This window comes from Ruditapes philippinarum, unplaced genomic scaffold (assembly GCF_026571515.1).
Source record: "Ruditapes philippinarum isolate M1 unplaced genomic scaffold, ASM2657151v2 ctg7091_1_1_1_1, whole genome shotgun sequence".
Taxonomy (NCBI): Eukaryota; Metazoa; Mollusca; class Bivalvia; order Venerida; family Veneridae; genus Ruditapes; species Ruditapes philippinarum.
Window position 1 is genome coordinate 1 of NW_026863738.1, and position 12,493 is coordinate 12,493.

The 12,493-nt window shown below is 31.9% G+C and overlaps 1 protein-coding gene across 1 annotated transcript; it reads left to right on the top strand.

Moving 5' to 3' along the window:
• Positions 1-5: 5 nt before the first annotated feature.
• Positions 6-12,175, top strand: LOC132723175 (metalloproteinase inhibitor 2-like; the record flags this gene model as incomplete). Its single annotated transcript, XM_060707851.1, is given in 6 exon segments — positions 6-38; positions 2,056-2,248; positions 6,487-6,644; positions 8,807-8,918; positions 9,659-9,783; positions 10,599-12,175. Coding segments are annotated over 5 exon segments (705 nt in total). The 3' UTR covers positions 10,800-12,175.
• Positions 12,176-12,493: the final 318 nt, after the last annotated feature.

The window sequence follows — 12,493 nt, forward strand, 5'->3', positions numbered from 1 at the left end:
ATTAGGACAATACTCGGAGTACTTTCATATATTGTAAGGTAAGTTTAATTTTTTCTTCAATTTCTTTTACAAACATTTATATGCATTAATTAAGAGATAATTTATTCAGAAATAAAAATTTATAGATTATGACAGTTTTATTCATAAATTAAAATAAATATTAATATATAATACAAATAATAATTTAAATTTATAATGATAGTGTAATAATGGTGTATTTTTCCAGATACTGTATTAATAAAATATGTTTTCTGATAAATGACGCAAATAATTCACTAACTGATATTTAATTGATAGCTATATACGATAATAAAGAAGAAATATAGCAATAATTTACTTAAAGAAATGTTACATGTCATAGATAATTGCCTATGTTTGATATAATAATTTTTGTACGGCTTAACATAAACTAATTTACCAACAGGAAGTCAACATAATGAGAAAAACAAAATAATAAAATTACAGAAGAAATTCAACTTTTTAAGCATTATGATATATTAATTAAAGTTACAAAACATTTTTTGAAAATTCAACTTGAAGAATAAAAATTTGGAAATTTTCTTTTCATTTTTACATCTTTGATGTTATTAAACTTTTTATCATGGTGACACACTTTTAAAGTCAACATTCCAGGTCTGCTAGGGGTGTCAACCTTTTGACATTTTTTATATCAGTGTTTCGGACAGAGTAAATTGTATGGTGTACAAATTTGAACATTTGAATGCAAGTGGTATTAAAGACTTGCGATAGTGCTAGGCCAGTGTTCACCCCAGTGCAGTGTTCACCCCATTGCAGACAGAACACTGTTCAGGTGTTCCACCCGTTGTTGGTAGTTTTCACTACGGATCACGGCAGTAGGCCACATTGAGTTTACCAGAGCACAGTTCACTGCCACCGCATCATTCCTGGGCAAGCTGTGAAACAGTTTACCAGTACTAGTTGCCTTCACTTTGGTAAGGAACTGAAACTTCTGAACATACCAGAGCAGAAGTATTGTGCAAATGACCTTAAAAAAGATTTCCTGATCAATCACAACGAAAGTGACCTGCGCTGTCTGGGAATCGAACCTGGGTCGCCTGATTCACAGTCTAACACTCTACCTATTGAGCTTCCCGGACGGCTGACAAATCCAGTACGGCTGCTCAACCCACTGTTTTTCATCCCTTTAATCTTTACCATGCTAAATATCTTACATAACCTTCTGGACAAAACTATTTACCATTTTTAGGGAAAATTTCAAGATATTTCCATTTTTAGGGAAAATTTTAAGATATTTAATGACTGAATAGAGAATAGTGCAGACCAAGAATACAAGCAGACGGCATGGATGTGCCGGTTGATCTTGGTTTGCATTGGTTGCACCAGGGTAAAATCAGTGGCCATAAACCCACAGGCTTAACATTAATAATACATTTATATCAGACAGGACATATTGATAGTGGGGTAAAGGTTAAATTAACTGATATAGGACAACTTTGTGTAAATAAACAAGTTGTTTATCAGTGTTTGTTTGTTTCATTTTATGTCTTTTCCAAACAGTATTTTAGTCATATATGCGGGTAGTTTCCTGTAAGAAATTCTTCAAAATGATTTGATAGTGAAATAAATTAAATTTTACAATCTTACCAAGATCATAGTGAAAACTTGCCTCAGGAACATTTCAACAAACAAATTAATATAAATAAACATAGGACCTTTAAATCAAACTATCTCATTGTACGGTTAAACCTATGTCTGCAAAACCCATAATTACCAGGCAAAATTTTTGTTGGGTTCTCTAATATAGTAATACACTTGAATAGATGCTATCCTTAACTTGGCAAATGTGGGTTTTTCCATGCTTATCCCTGGGTACAAACAAACTTTTACCAATTGCACTATTGGTCATCACAAATTAGTCAACCTGTTGCACTTAATTTCGAAGCTATAACTGTAATTTAAAAGTTTGTTGGTATCCTCCCCCCTGATTTGCTTGGAAAAACCCAAATATTCTTAATTCCAGACAAAGTCTATTCTTCTTCACTGTAAATTATATTATTTTGTTCACTTTTTCAGTACCAAAACAAACTAAGAAAACAAGTGTATAACCAGTCAAATTAAAGTTTGAATTTTGGAGGAGGACCAGTCTATGACAGGACAATGTTGTATGTACTACTACTGTTGATTGCTGCGACCAGCGTTTCTCACATAGAGGCATGCTCCTGTCTACAGTCACATCTACAATCACTATACTGTGATGCTGATTTTGGTAAATAACAAGTTTATCACATATTTATCACCAAAACTTAACAAGAATTTTCATACATTCTTCACACAAGTTAATCAGTTTATCAAATGTTTATCACAGGTTTATCATACATTTAATGTTTACCACATAAGTCCACCATCAGTTTATCAAAAGTTTATCACACATTTAATGGTTACCTCGTAAGTCCATCATAAGTGTATCAGAAGTTTATTACATGTTTATCACACATTTAACGTTAACCTCATAAGTCCATCATAATAAGTATATCATAAGTTTATCACAGGTTTATCACACATTCGAGAAAATCTTGGCGGGACACATTAGGATGACCCGACTTGAGTGTACGGTCGCCCATATGGGCTTTCCAGTGGCGACCTTAAATAAACACATTAAAAAAAAAATCACATGTTCATCACAAAGTTTTTCAAAAATTATCAGAGTTTAAATAATTGTTTACTAGGCATGATTCAGTCTTTTACAGTCAGTTAGTCAGTTACATGACTGTGTTAATCAGTTACTGCTGTAGGACTGTTGAGGCATTTTTAAAATGATTAAGTATTATTTAATTTCTGAATCAGTCTTTCACAACAAGGCAATCTATTAATTAGCCAGAAGTTGTAACTGTTTAATGTAGGTTTTTTCTGATGATGCAACAAAACTACAAACAGCAAGTTTCTCCCAGCACACATGTATATACACACCCACAATATCAGCTGAAGTAAACTATGTTTTTTTTTATCAAACTAAACTTTTTTTTATATTGCTCATTTAAGTTTGCAGATTTTTCAATCCCACAACTATTTTCTCTGCAGATGTAGTACCAACTGAGATCTTTTAATGAAAAACACACACACATTCTTATCAGAAACTCAAAAAGACTTAAATATGTTGTAATACTTTGATGTCCTGCTTCAAAGTGCTACTCATTTAAAATGTTATTTATAGCCAATAGAAATAGATGTAAGTTACCACTCCCATTCTAATAAACATTACGGCCAATTAACTCTGTCTTTGGACTTTTCTTGGGGGAAAATTTTTATTCAGTTGCAATAAAACTATTTTTTCATTACAATAAATACAATATCCTATTTTCAACTAATTTTAGCAGATTGATATAAATCACACTGTGGATTAATTACAGCACAGTGTCTTGCAATTACAATCAGTAGCTGTTAAGTTCCTATCACTGTACTTTTCTATGGATTTATGCAGAAATCAGGAGTCTCGACTTGAAGTATACTGTGCCATTGATATCACATTTGTTAATCAAAGCCAATAAAAATCCTCCAAAAATAGACAAGGGTCTGCAGTGCCATGGGGTAAAGTATTGGATTAATTGGTGCCTAAATACTGATGAATTTACACCATCAGAAAAAATTTCATTACAGGTTTAAAGCTGCACGCCTCCAGATGAGCAAATATATTTCAAGAAAATCAACATTGAGAAAAATGTACTAGAATTTTAAGAAATGTTAAAAATATTCAAGATCAAAATTATATTTTACATGTTATAAGCGATGACTGATTTTGCAGTATTTAATCGCCATATTTCTACTGCGTAACTAATAAACAAAGTAAGAGCTGTTATTGTATATTATGACCACTTTTTGGTAATTTTCTTGGATTGTAAGTGCTGATTGCAATATTTAGATTGTTTTATTTGTTCACCTTACAATATTTTACTTTTAAATACATTTCCAAAATTTTCATGAAAATTAACATGAATCTGGAGGCTGCTTTAATACCTGAATGGTGCTAAAGTAGGCATTCAATTAAGGCATAAATTTAAACCAAAACTAAAGTCAACCAAGACATAAAAACAAAAAAGGGTTTAGAAGTTTAACTATGGTGTATCATACAGGCTTATTAATCATTTTTTTCACCATTTATCAGATGTTTTTATGGGTTTACATCTTCAGTGAATGTTTAAATATCTTATCAACCATTTAGCTTATGAGCAAACATTAATTTAATGTAATCCCTGAATTTATCCATCTACTAACATTGATTGGCCAAACAAGTTTAATCTAAATGAAAATTTGAAGGTACAAAAATACAGTTAGCAAATTTACACACAAAAAAATGTTTGTTTTAAAGTACCATTAATGGTAATTTATCAAATGATCATTAAATTCACTGCAATAATATTATGTCCATCTAAGGACTGTGTGAAATGTAGAAAGATAAAAATTAAATAGAAAGAATACACTCAAACTATTCTATATTTCACTTGTCAGATGGTCCAAAATTAAGACCATGTCACTATTCCATTATCAAAACCACAATTTTCAGTCCCTGAATTTCTAACTAATTAATCCTTCGTTTGACTCCTGTTTTGCTAATATTTCAGTAATAAAATTTTAGTTTCAGTTATTTTCAGAAATGCAAGTGTATTAAATTGCCATATATCAGCAATACACGTGTGTGGTTTATATATTTCATTATTAAATAACTATACGTTATTAGTCCTATAAAAAAAGCACCTGCCACGTTCAATAACACGATGGCCTGCCTTAAAACAGGGCCAATATCTATATCACTTTTTCGGCCCCGGGCCGAAAAGTGTTATAGATATAAAGCCCGCATTTGAAGTAATTTGATTGGCTAATAAAGCAGGGCCAAAAAATGATATAGATATCAGCAAGAAACTGGGAAATCACAGCCATTTTGTTTTAACTCGGTCTATGTGTAGACGCCGACAGGTTGCATTTATAAATGAAACAAAATATTCTCAGTTTCTAAACATTCACATTCTGACATATTGTTGTACATGTACAATTTAAGTTACAAAATGTAGGTTTTCCATACAAACTGATAAAAATTTTAATGCAGTTATTTTCAAAGTTGTTCTTTGCTATAATTTAAATGTTACAGATTTAAAATAAGAAGAAATATCTGAGGACTAAATGTGAAATATTATAAGTACATGTAGATATTTAATAAAATTGTCAATAAATAAATGATTTGATATTGGCCCTGTTATTTGTCCTCGGGTCAGTCGTATTGGCCTTCGGCTTTGGGCCAATACGACTGCCCTCGGACAAATAACAGGGCCAATATCAAATCACTTATTTATTAACATATAATAATGCAAATTTGGTAACATTTTAGCAATGCAAGTATGTGGTTTAGTTTTCAAAAGGCAAGTGTGTGGTTATGTGATATTTTAGTAAAACAAGTGTGTGTATATTTCAGTAATACAAGTATGTGGTTATATTTCAGTAATATAAGTGTGTGGTTATGTGATATTTCAGTAATGCAAGTGTATGATTATGTGATATTTTAGTAATGCAAGTGTGTGTGTGTGTATATATCAGTAATAAAAGTGTGTGGTTATATATCAGTAATGCAAGTGTGTGGTTATATTTCAGTAATATAAGTGTGTGGTTATGTGATATTTCAGTAATGCAAGTGTGTGGTTATGTGATATATCAGTAATACAAGTGTGTGGTTATATTTCAGTAATGCAAGTGTGTGGTTATATTTCAGTAATGCAAGTGTGTGGTTATGTGATATTTCAGTAATGCAAGTGTGTGGTTATGTGATATTTTAGTAATACAAGTATGTGGTTATGTATATTTCAGTAATTCAAGTGTGTGGTTATATTTTAGTAATGAAAGTATGTGGTTATATTTCAGTAATACAAGTATGTGGTTATATTTTAGTAATTCAAGTGTGTGGTTATATTTCAGTAATGCAAGTATGTGGTTATATTTTAGTAATGCAAGTGTGGTTATGTGATATATCAGTAATACAAGTGTGTGGTTATATTTCAGTAATGCAAGTGTGTGGTTATATTTCAGTAATGAAAGTATGTGGTTATATTTCAGTAATACAAGTGTGTGGTTATTTTATTTCAATAATGCAAGTGTGTGGTAATATTTTAGTAATGCAAGTAAACAACTAGATTTCAGTAATGCAAGTGTGTTTATATTTTGTGGTTATATCTCAGTCATACAAGTACATATATGTGGTTATGTAATATTTCAGTAATGCAATTGTGAGATTAAGTTTTAGTAATGCAAGTGTGGTTATATTTCAGTGATGCAAGTGTGTTCAATCTTAGTAATGCAAGTGTGTTTATATTTCAGTGATGCAAGTGTGTTCAATCTTAGTAATGCAAGTGTGTTTATATTTCAGTGATGCAAGTGTGTTCAATCTTAGTAATGCAAGTGTGGTTATATTTCAGTAATGCAAGTGTGTTCAATCTTAGTAATGCAAGTGTGTTTATATTTCAGTGATGCAAGTACGGTTACGTGGTCCACCAGAAGAGATATACAGGAAAGAGGAGACAGAAGATTTTGATGAGACTTCAAATAGTTACCGTACATTCATTAATAGAAGAGTAACTGCCATCAAATATAATGTAAAAATCAGGCAAATCTATAAGCTGAAAGTTAGTATTATGTCATTTTAGATCATGTTAAGCTTTAAAGCTTGTTCACTGACTGTAAATTGTTTGTCACTGATCAAGATATTTTTACATCAGCATAAGCTTGTTGTTTAAGGGGGGTAGCAGAAGGATGGGGGCAGGGACAGGGGAAGAGTTTTGTAGAAGTAACTAAGGTGTTTGCTTCTCAATCAAGGGTTTGTGGGTTCAAGTCTCACTTTGATCAAAACCATGTTGCATCATTTGACAGCAGTACTGGTTAGTTCCAGGAAATAAACTCAAGAGTCTATAGAGTAAATCAAATAAGTTACAATTAATCTTCACACTCAATATTGCATTAATAATGCTTAAACTAAAGCTTGTTTGCTCCCTGTACATTGTACATACATGATAAAAGATGACAACTTCTCCTAAACCTAACCAATAATAAAACCACAAAATATTTGAGCCGTGTCACGACAAAACCAACATAGTAGTTTTGCGACCAGCATGGCGCATCCACGCAGTCTGATCAGGATTCATTAGTATATTAGTTTCTCTACTTGTTATACGGTTTGTCAGCAAACAGCATGGATCCTGATCAGACTGCGCGGATGTGCAGGCTGGTCCAGATCCATGCTGGTCGAAAACCCATTATGTTGGTTTTGTCATGGCAAGGATCACTTCCTTTATTATCAGGCACTGGTGAAGCAAGCAATATTTTACATAAGATTTAATATAGATATTGAACGTTCATTTTTTTGTATGATATATTGTAATTCTTGAAATTTCAAATGCACTGTTCCAGACTGAAAGCTAGGCAAATGCATAACATAAATTCAGCAGGTTTATATGAGTTATTTTTTACAACAAGAGCTGTCTGTAGGACAGCACGCTCGACTATTCTAAGTGCTTGATAGTAAAAGAGCCTTTATATTGTTTAATTTTTTAAGTTCACAAAAGGGCTAATTTTTTGTTATAAATTCATGTTATAGGCCTTTAAGAGAGAGTCTAATTATACAGTATTAGCTTGACTATTTGGAAGGTAATGTCACAAGGGTGTTTTATTGAGTATAATAATACTAATTACCTATGAATACATAAATTTGACAGAAAAGGTACAAAGGCTTGTTATTAAGATGTTTTATCAAGTAAATCACTGCTTTATTATTATGAATGCATAAATTGTCCCAAAAAAGGCACAAACCCTTCAGTAGTTATTGAGATAACAGCTTACAAGCAAAACTTTACCATGAATTTCTAAGTTGAAAAAGGGGAGAAAAATCAGCCTAAATGCAAGATAGAATTATGGATCTTTGTCAGTGACCCTAAATGCTTATATGAAGTTTTAAATTAATATCTTTAATAGTTATTGAGATATGTAAAACTTGCATGTAAACATTAACCAAGAGACTAAGTAGAAAAGGGGATATGAATCAGCCTTAATGCAAGACAGAGTTATGGAACTTGGTCAGTGACGAAGGGAGTGTACATACAATTATGACCCTCCAATTATGACCCTAAGTGCATGTGTTAAGTTTCAAGTAAATATCTTTGAAGACCTTTAACCAAAATTTCAAAGTTTCAAAGGGTCAAATAATTCTGCAAATACTGCAGGCAGAGTTATGCAATTTTGCAAACTGATGTACATTGTTACTATAAAAAAGTATTTTAAATTTCAATTGAATATCTCAAGCAATAATTGAGATATTTGACTTTACAAAAAAACTTTAACCAAAATTTTTAAGTTCCAAAGGGGCATAATTCTGTCAATATTGTAGGAAGAGTTATCCAAATTGTCAATCTGACGAACCTTATTACTATGAATAAGTATTGTAAGTTTCAATTGAATATCTCAAGCAATAATTGAGATATTTGACTTTACAAAAAACTTTAACCAAAATTTCTAAGTTAAAAAGGGGCATAATTCTGTCAATATTGTAGGCAGAGTTATCCAACTTGTCAATCTGATGTACCTTGTTACTATAAATAAGTATTGTAAGTTTCAATTGAATATCTCAAGCAATAATTGAGATATTTGACTTTACAAAAAACTTTAACCAACGCAGACGCCGACGCGGACGCTGACGCCGACGCCGGGGCGACTACAATAGCTCTCATATTCTTCGAATAGTCGAGCTAAAAACTCTATATAACTGTCATGTGATAATTCATTTACTTCCTTGCAGGATAATTCTACTGGTTTGGACAAGAATAGTACAGTAACAGAAATCTTCACAGGGCCTAATGATGGGTTATGTGGTGTCCAGTTATTTGAACGGACCAACTACCTTCTATCAGGTAAAATTAACTTAATATATATTTAAGTTATTTGTAAAGTAGTGATCCCTAGGATGCATTTCATATGCAAGTTATTTGTAAAGTAGTGATCCCCAGGATGCACTTCATATTTAAGTTATTTGTAAAGTAGTGATCCCCAGGATGCACTTCACATTTAAGTTATTTGTAAAGTAGTGATCCCCAGGATGCACTTCATATTTAAGTTATTTGTAAAGTAGTGATCCCCAGGATGCACTTCATATTTAAGTTATTTGTAAAGTAGTGATCCCCAGGATGCACTTCATATTTAAGTTATTTGTAAAAGTTATTTGTAAAGTAGTGATCCCCAGGATGCACTTCACATGCAAGTTATTTGTAAAGTAGTAATCCCCAGGATGCACTTCATATGCAAGTTATTTGTGAAGTAGTGATTTCAATGATACATTGTATATTAAAGTTATTTGTGAAATAGTGACTTCAATGATACATTGTATTTTAAAGTTATTTGTGAAGTAGTGATTTCATTGATACATTGTATATTAAAGTTATTTGTGAAGTAGTGATTTCAATGATACACTGTATATAAAAGTTGTTTATGAAGTAGTGAATCCAGTGATGCCCAAAAATTTTCTGCAAGTTGAGATAATAATTAAATCAACCATCACTTTTACTTTAACCTTGTTTGTAATGTGAATATTAAAAAAAATACAATACATTTTCATTAAATTTTTATCTTCACATAAATAACCTTTTTTTTTCAGGGAAATATTCCAATGGTGCCCTGCATATTGATATATGCAGTTCTATTGCTAGTCCTTGGTCATTTATAACAAAGATGCAGAAGAAAGGACTTCGCTTTACTTATAAAAGATCATGTGATTGTAATGTAAGTTACTTAGCATTTATCAAGATGAAAATTTTAAGTTACTTAGCATTTATCAAGATGAAAATTTTAAGTTACTTAGCATTTATCAAGATGAAAAATTTAAGTTACTTAGCATTTATCAAGATAAAAATTTTAAGTTACTAAGCAATCAGTATGAAGCCTGGCCAGTTCAGGTCAACATTATTGTTGTGTGAACATGTTTCTTCCTGACCTTTTTCAACAAGGCTGGTTCCAGTATTGCTTACTTGAATACTGTTTAATCACCCTTAGGATATGTTGCCTGCTTTTTAAATTTGTCTTTTGATGTCTTGCCTGTGATATATAGGCTTCAAACCTCACATCCCCTTTCAAAATTCCATTTTATTTAGTTCTGCCCACTTTTTCTCGTTAAGGGTACTCACATTCTTTTATCTTGGGACCATACGCCGCTTTTCATGGAATGGCACAAATGTGTCACAATGAAGGCTCCATGTGTATTGTCGTAAGAGCACATTTGCGAATGTTTCAAAATTTCACCATTTTCATGTTTAAGTGTTGAATTCTACTAAAACTAGTGCTTAGGGGGTGGGGGTGGGGCCGGGTGCGTGGACAGTCACTTGCACTTTCTGTACTGTCCTTGAACAGGCTTGATCAAACAAAGCCTGCAACATTTTCAAATTTTGTCATTTATATATCAATCATTCCCTTACCATGTTAAAATGAATTCATGAAAAAAACATACATCTATATTCGCTTACATACATCTATATTCGCTTACATAGTATAAATTCATAAAATGTGATTTAAATTTGAATGTTTTGCTGTTTTTCTTGCAGATACAAAACATTAACTATGTTGATGAAGTTGATCCGAAGGCATGTGTATGGGATCCACGTAAAGTTGATGGCAACTGTTACGAGAGACAAACTGCGTGTATTCTTGACAAGAACAGCTCAACGGGTGGCTGTAAATGGCAGCGGAACGGAAAACTGAAGGCATGTCGTCTGGATGCAAAATCAAAAAGAAAGCTGCCTTAAAATGAGAATGATAAACATTTACTTTAACTTAAACTTTGTGTAGTTTACCTTAAATTTGTGAAATTTAAGGTACTTTGATTGTGTCATTTGCCTAAACTTTGTGAAGTTTATGGTACTTCATGTTGCTTACCTAAACTTTAATTTTGTAAAGTTTACTTTAACTTTCTGAAGATTAAGGTATTTTGTGTAGTTAACTTCAGCTTTGTGAAGTTTATGGTACTTTGTGTGTTTTGCCTAAACTTTGTGTATTTCTACTTTTTGTGAAGTTTTATGTTCTACAATGTATGTCAGGTTTACCTTAAATTTTGTGTAGATTACTTTATCTTAAAATGTTTCATATATTTGTACATGTTTTGGTTATTAAATAAGAAATAAGAGCCACGTCATGACAAAACCATTATAATGGGTTTGCGACCAGCATGGATCCAGATCAGCCTGCACATCTGCGCAGTCTGATCATGATCCATGCTGTTCGCTATCAGTTTCTCTACTTGTAATAGGGTTTGTAAGCGAACAGCATGGATTCTGATCAGACTGCGCGGATGCGCAGACTGGTCTGGATCCAAGCTGGTCGCAAACCCATTATGTTGGTTTTGTCATGACGCGGCTCAAATATTTAGGTTGATGAAAAATCATGACCTAATTGTATCATTTTTCAGAAGCAGTTTCTGTGACTCTCTTAAATTTTAATATACAAACAAAGAGTAATGTCGGCATTTTACAAAGATAGAGTAAAATCTGGCAGTATAAGTCAGTCAATATAAAGATGATTCTTTTTCACTGTAATCTTTTCTTATTTAGGGTATCATTACTGTATGTGATTATATAATTAACACATGGGTCTGTGGGTAACAGTAAAAATATCATCCCAAGGAAAATCTCAGCTAACAGTATTTTTACAAGGAATAATATTTTAACTGTTGATAAATTCAGAATGAAAAAAATAACCTCTGTATACAGTTCAAAGGTGGTATTATTGAAAAACCCTTTTTACATGCCCCATATGGCAGTGTCTGTGCATATGCGCGCAAGGCAGGAAGCCCCCAATGTTGACAAGGTCTTGTTTTGACAACACACAAGTGAAAGTAATCTAAAAAGAAAAAGTTTGTACCTAGTTCACTATCTGAGTGATTTGGAACATTTTTTTTAAAGAATCAAGCATTTAAAGAAAATATATGGGAACCGCCTATGTACTGAAACCACTTGCATGCCAGTATATCACACTGTACAGTATAGACGTCTCCTTCATCAACATTATACAGTTTCATTTTATGTGAAATATTTTCCCAAACAACTCAAGTTTCTTTTTGTTATAGCCATTGAATAACAAACAAATAAATGATGAATTATAGAAATTTATAAATCATCAAGTTTCATGCTTTGTTGTTAATATTTAAAATCTGACAAATGTTCTATCGAGGGTTCAACGCGAAACTAGTCTATGTGCATTTTTTAAAAATGTTCAGGAGAAGGAAAAAACTTTCTCAATTGTTACATTTTCAGAATTGTTCAATATAATAAAGATATAGTATGTATCTAAGAGAACTTCAACCATACTTATTTCAGTTTTGATAATCTGTTCATTAAAAATGATGTTTTAGTAAGAAATGTTACATAGAATAGTTTCACGCCAGAATATTGTCATATATGGCTTAAAGATTGAATGCGAAACTATTCTATGTGATTTTATTAAA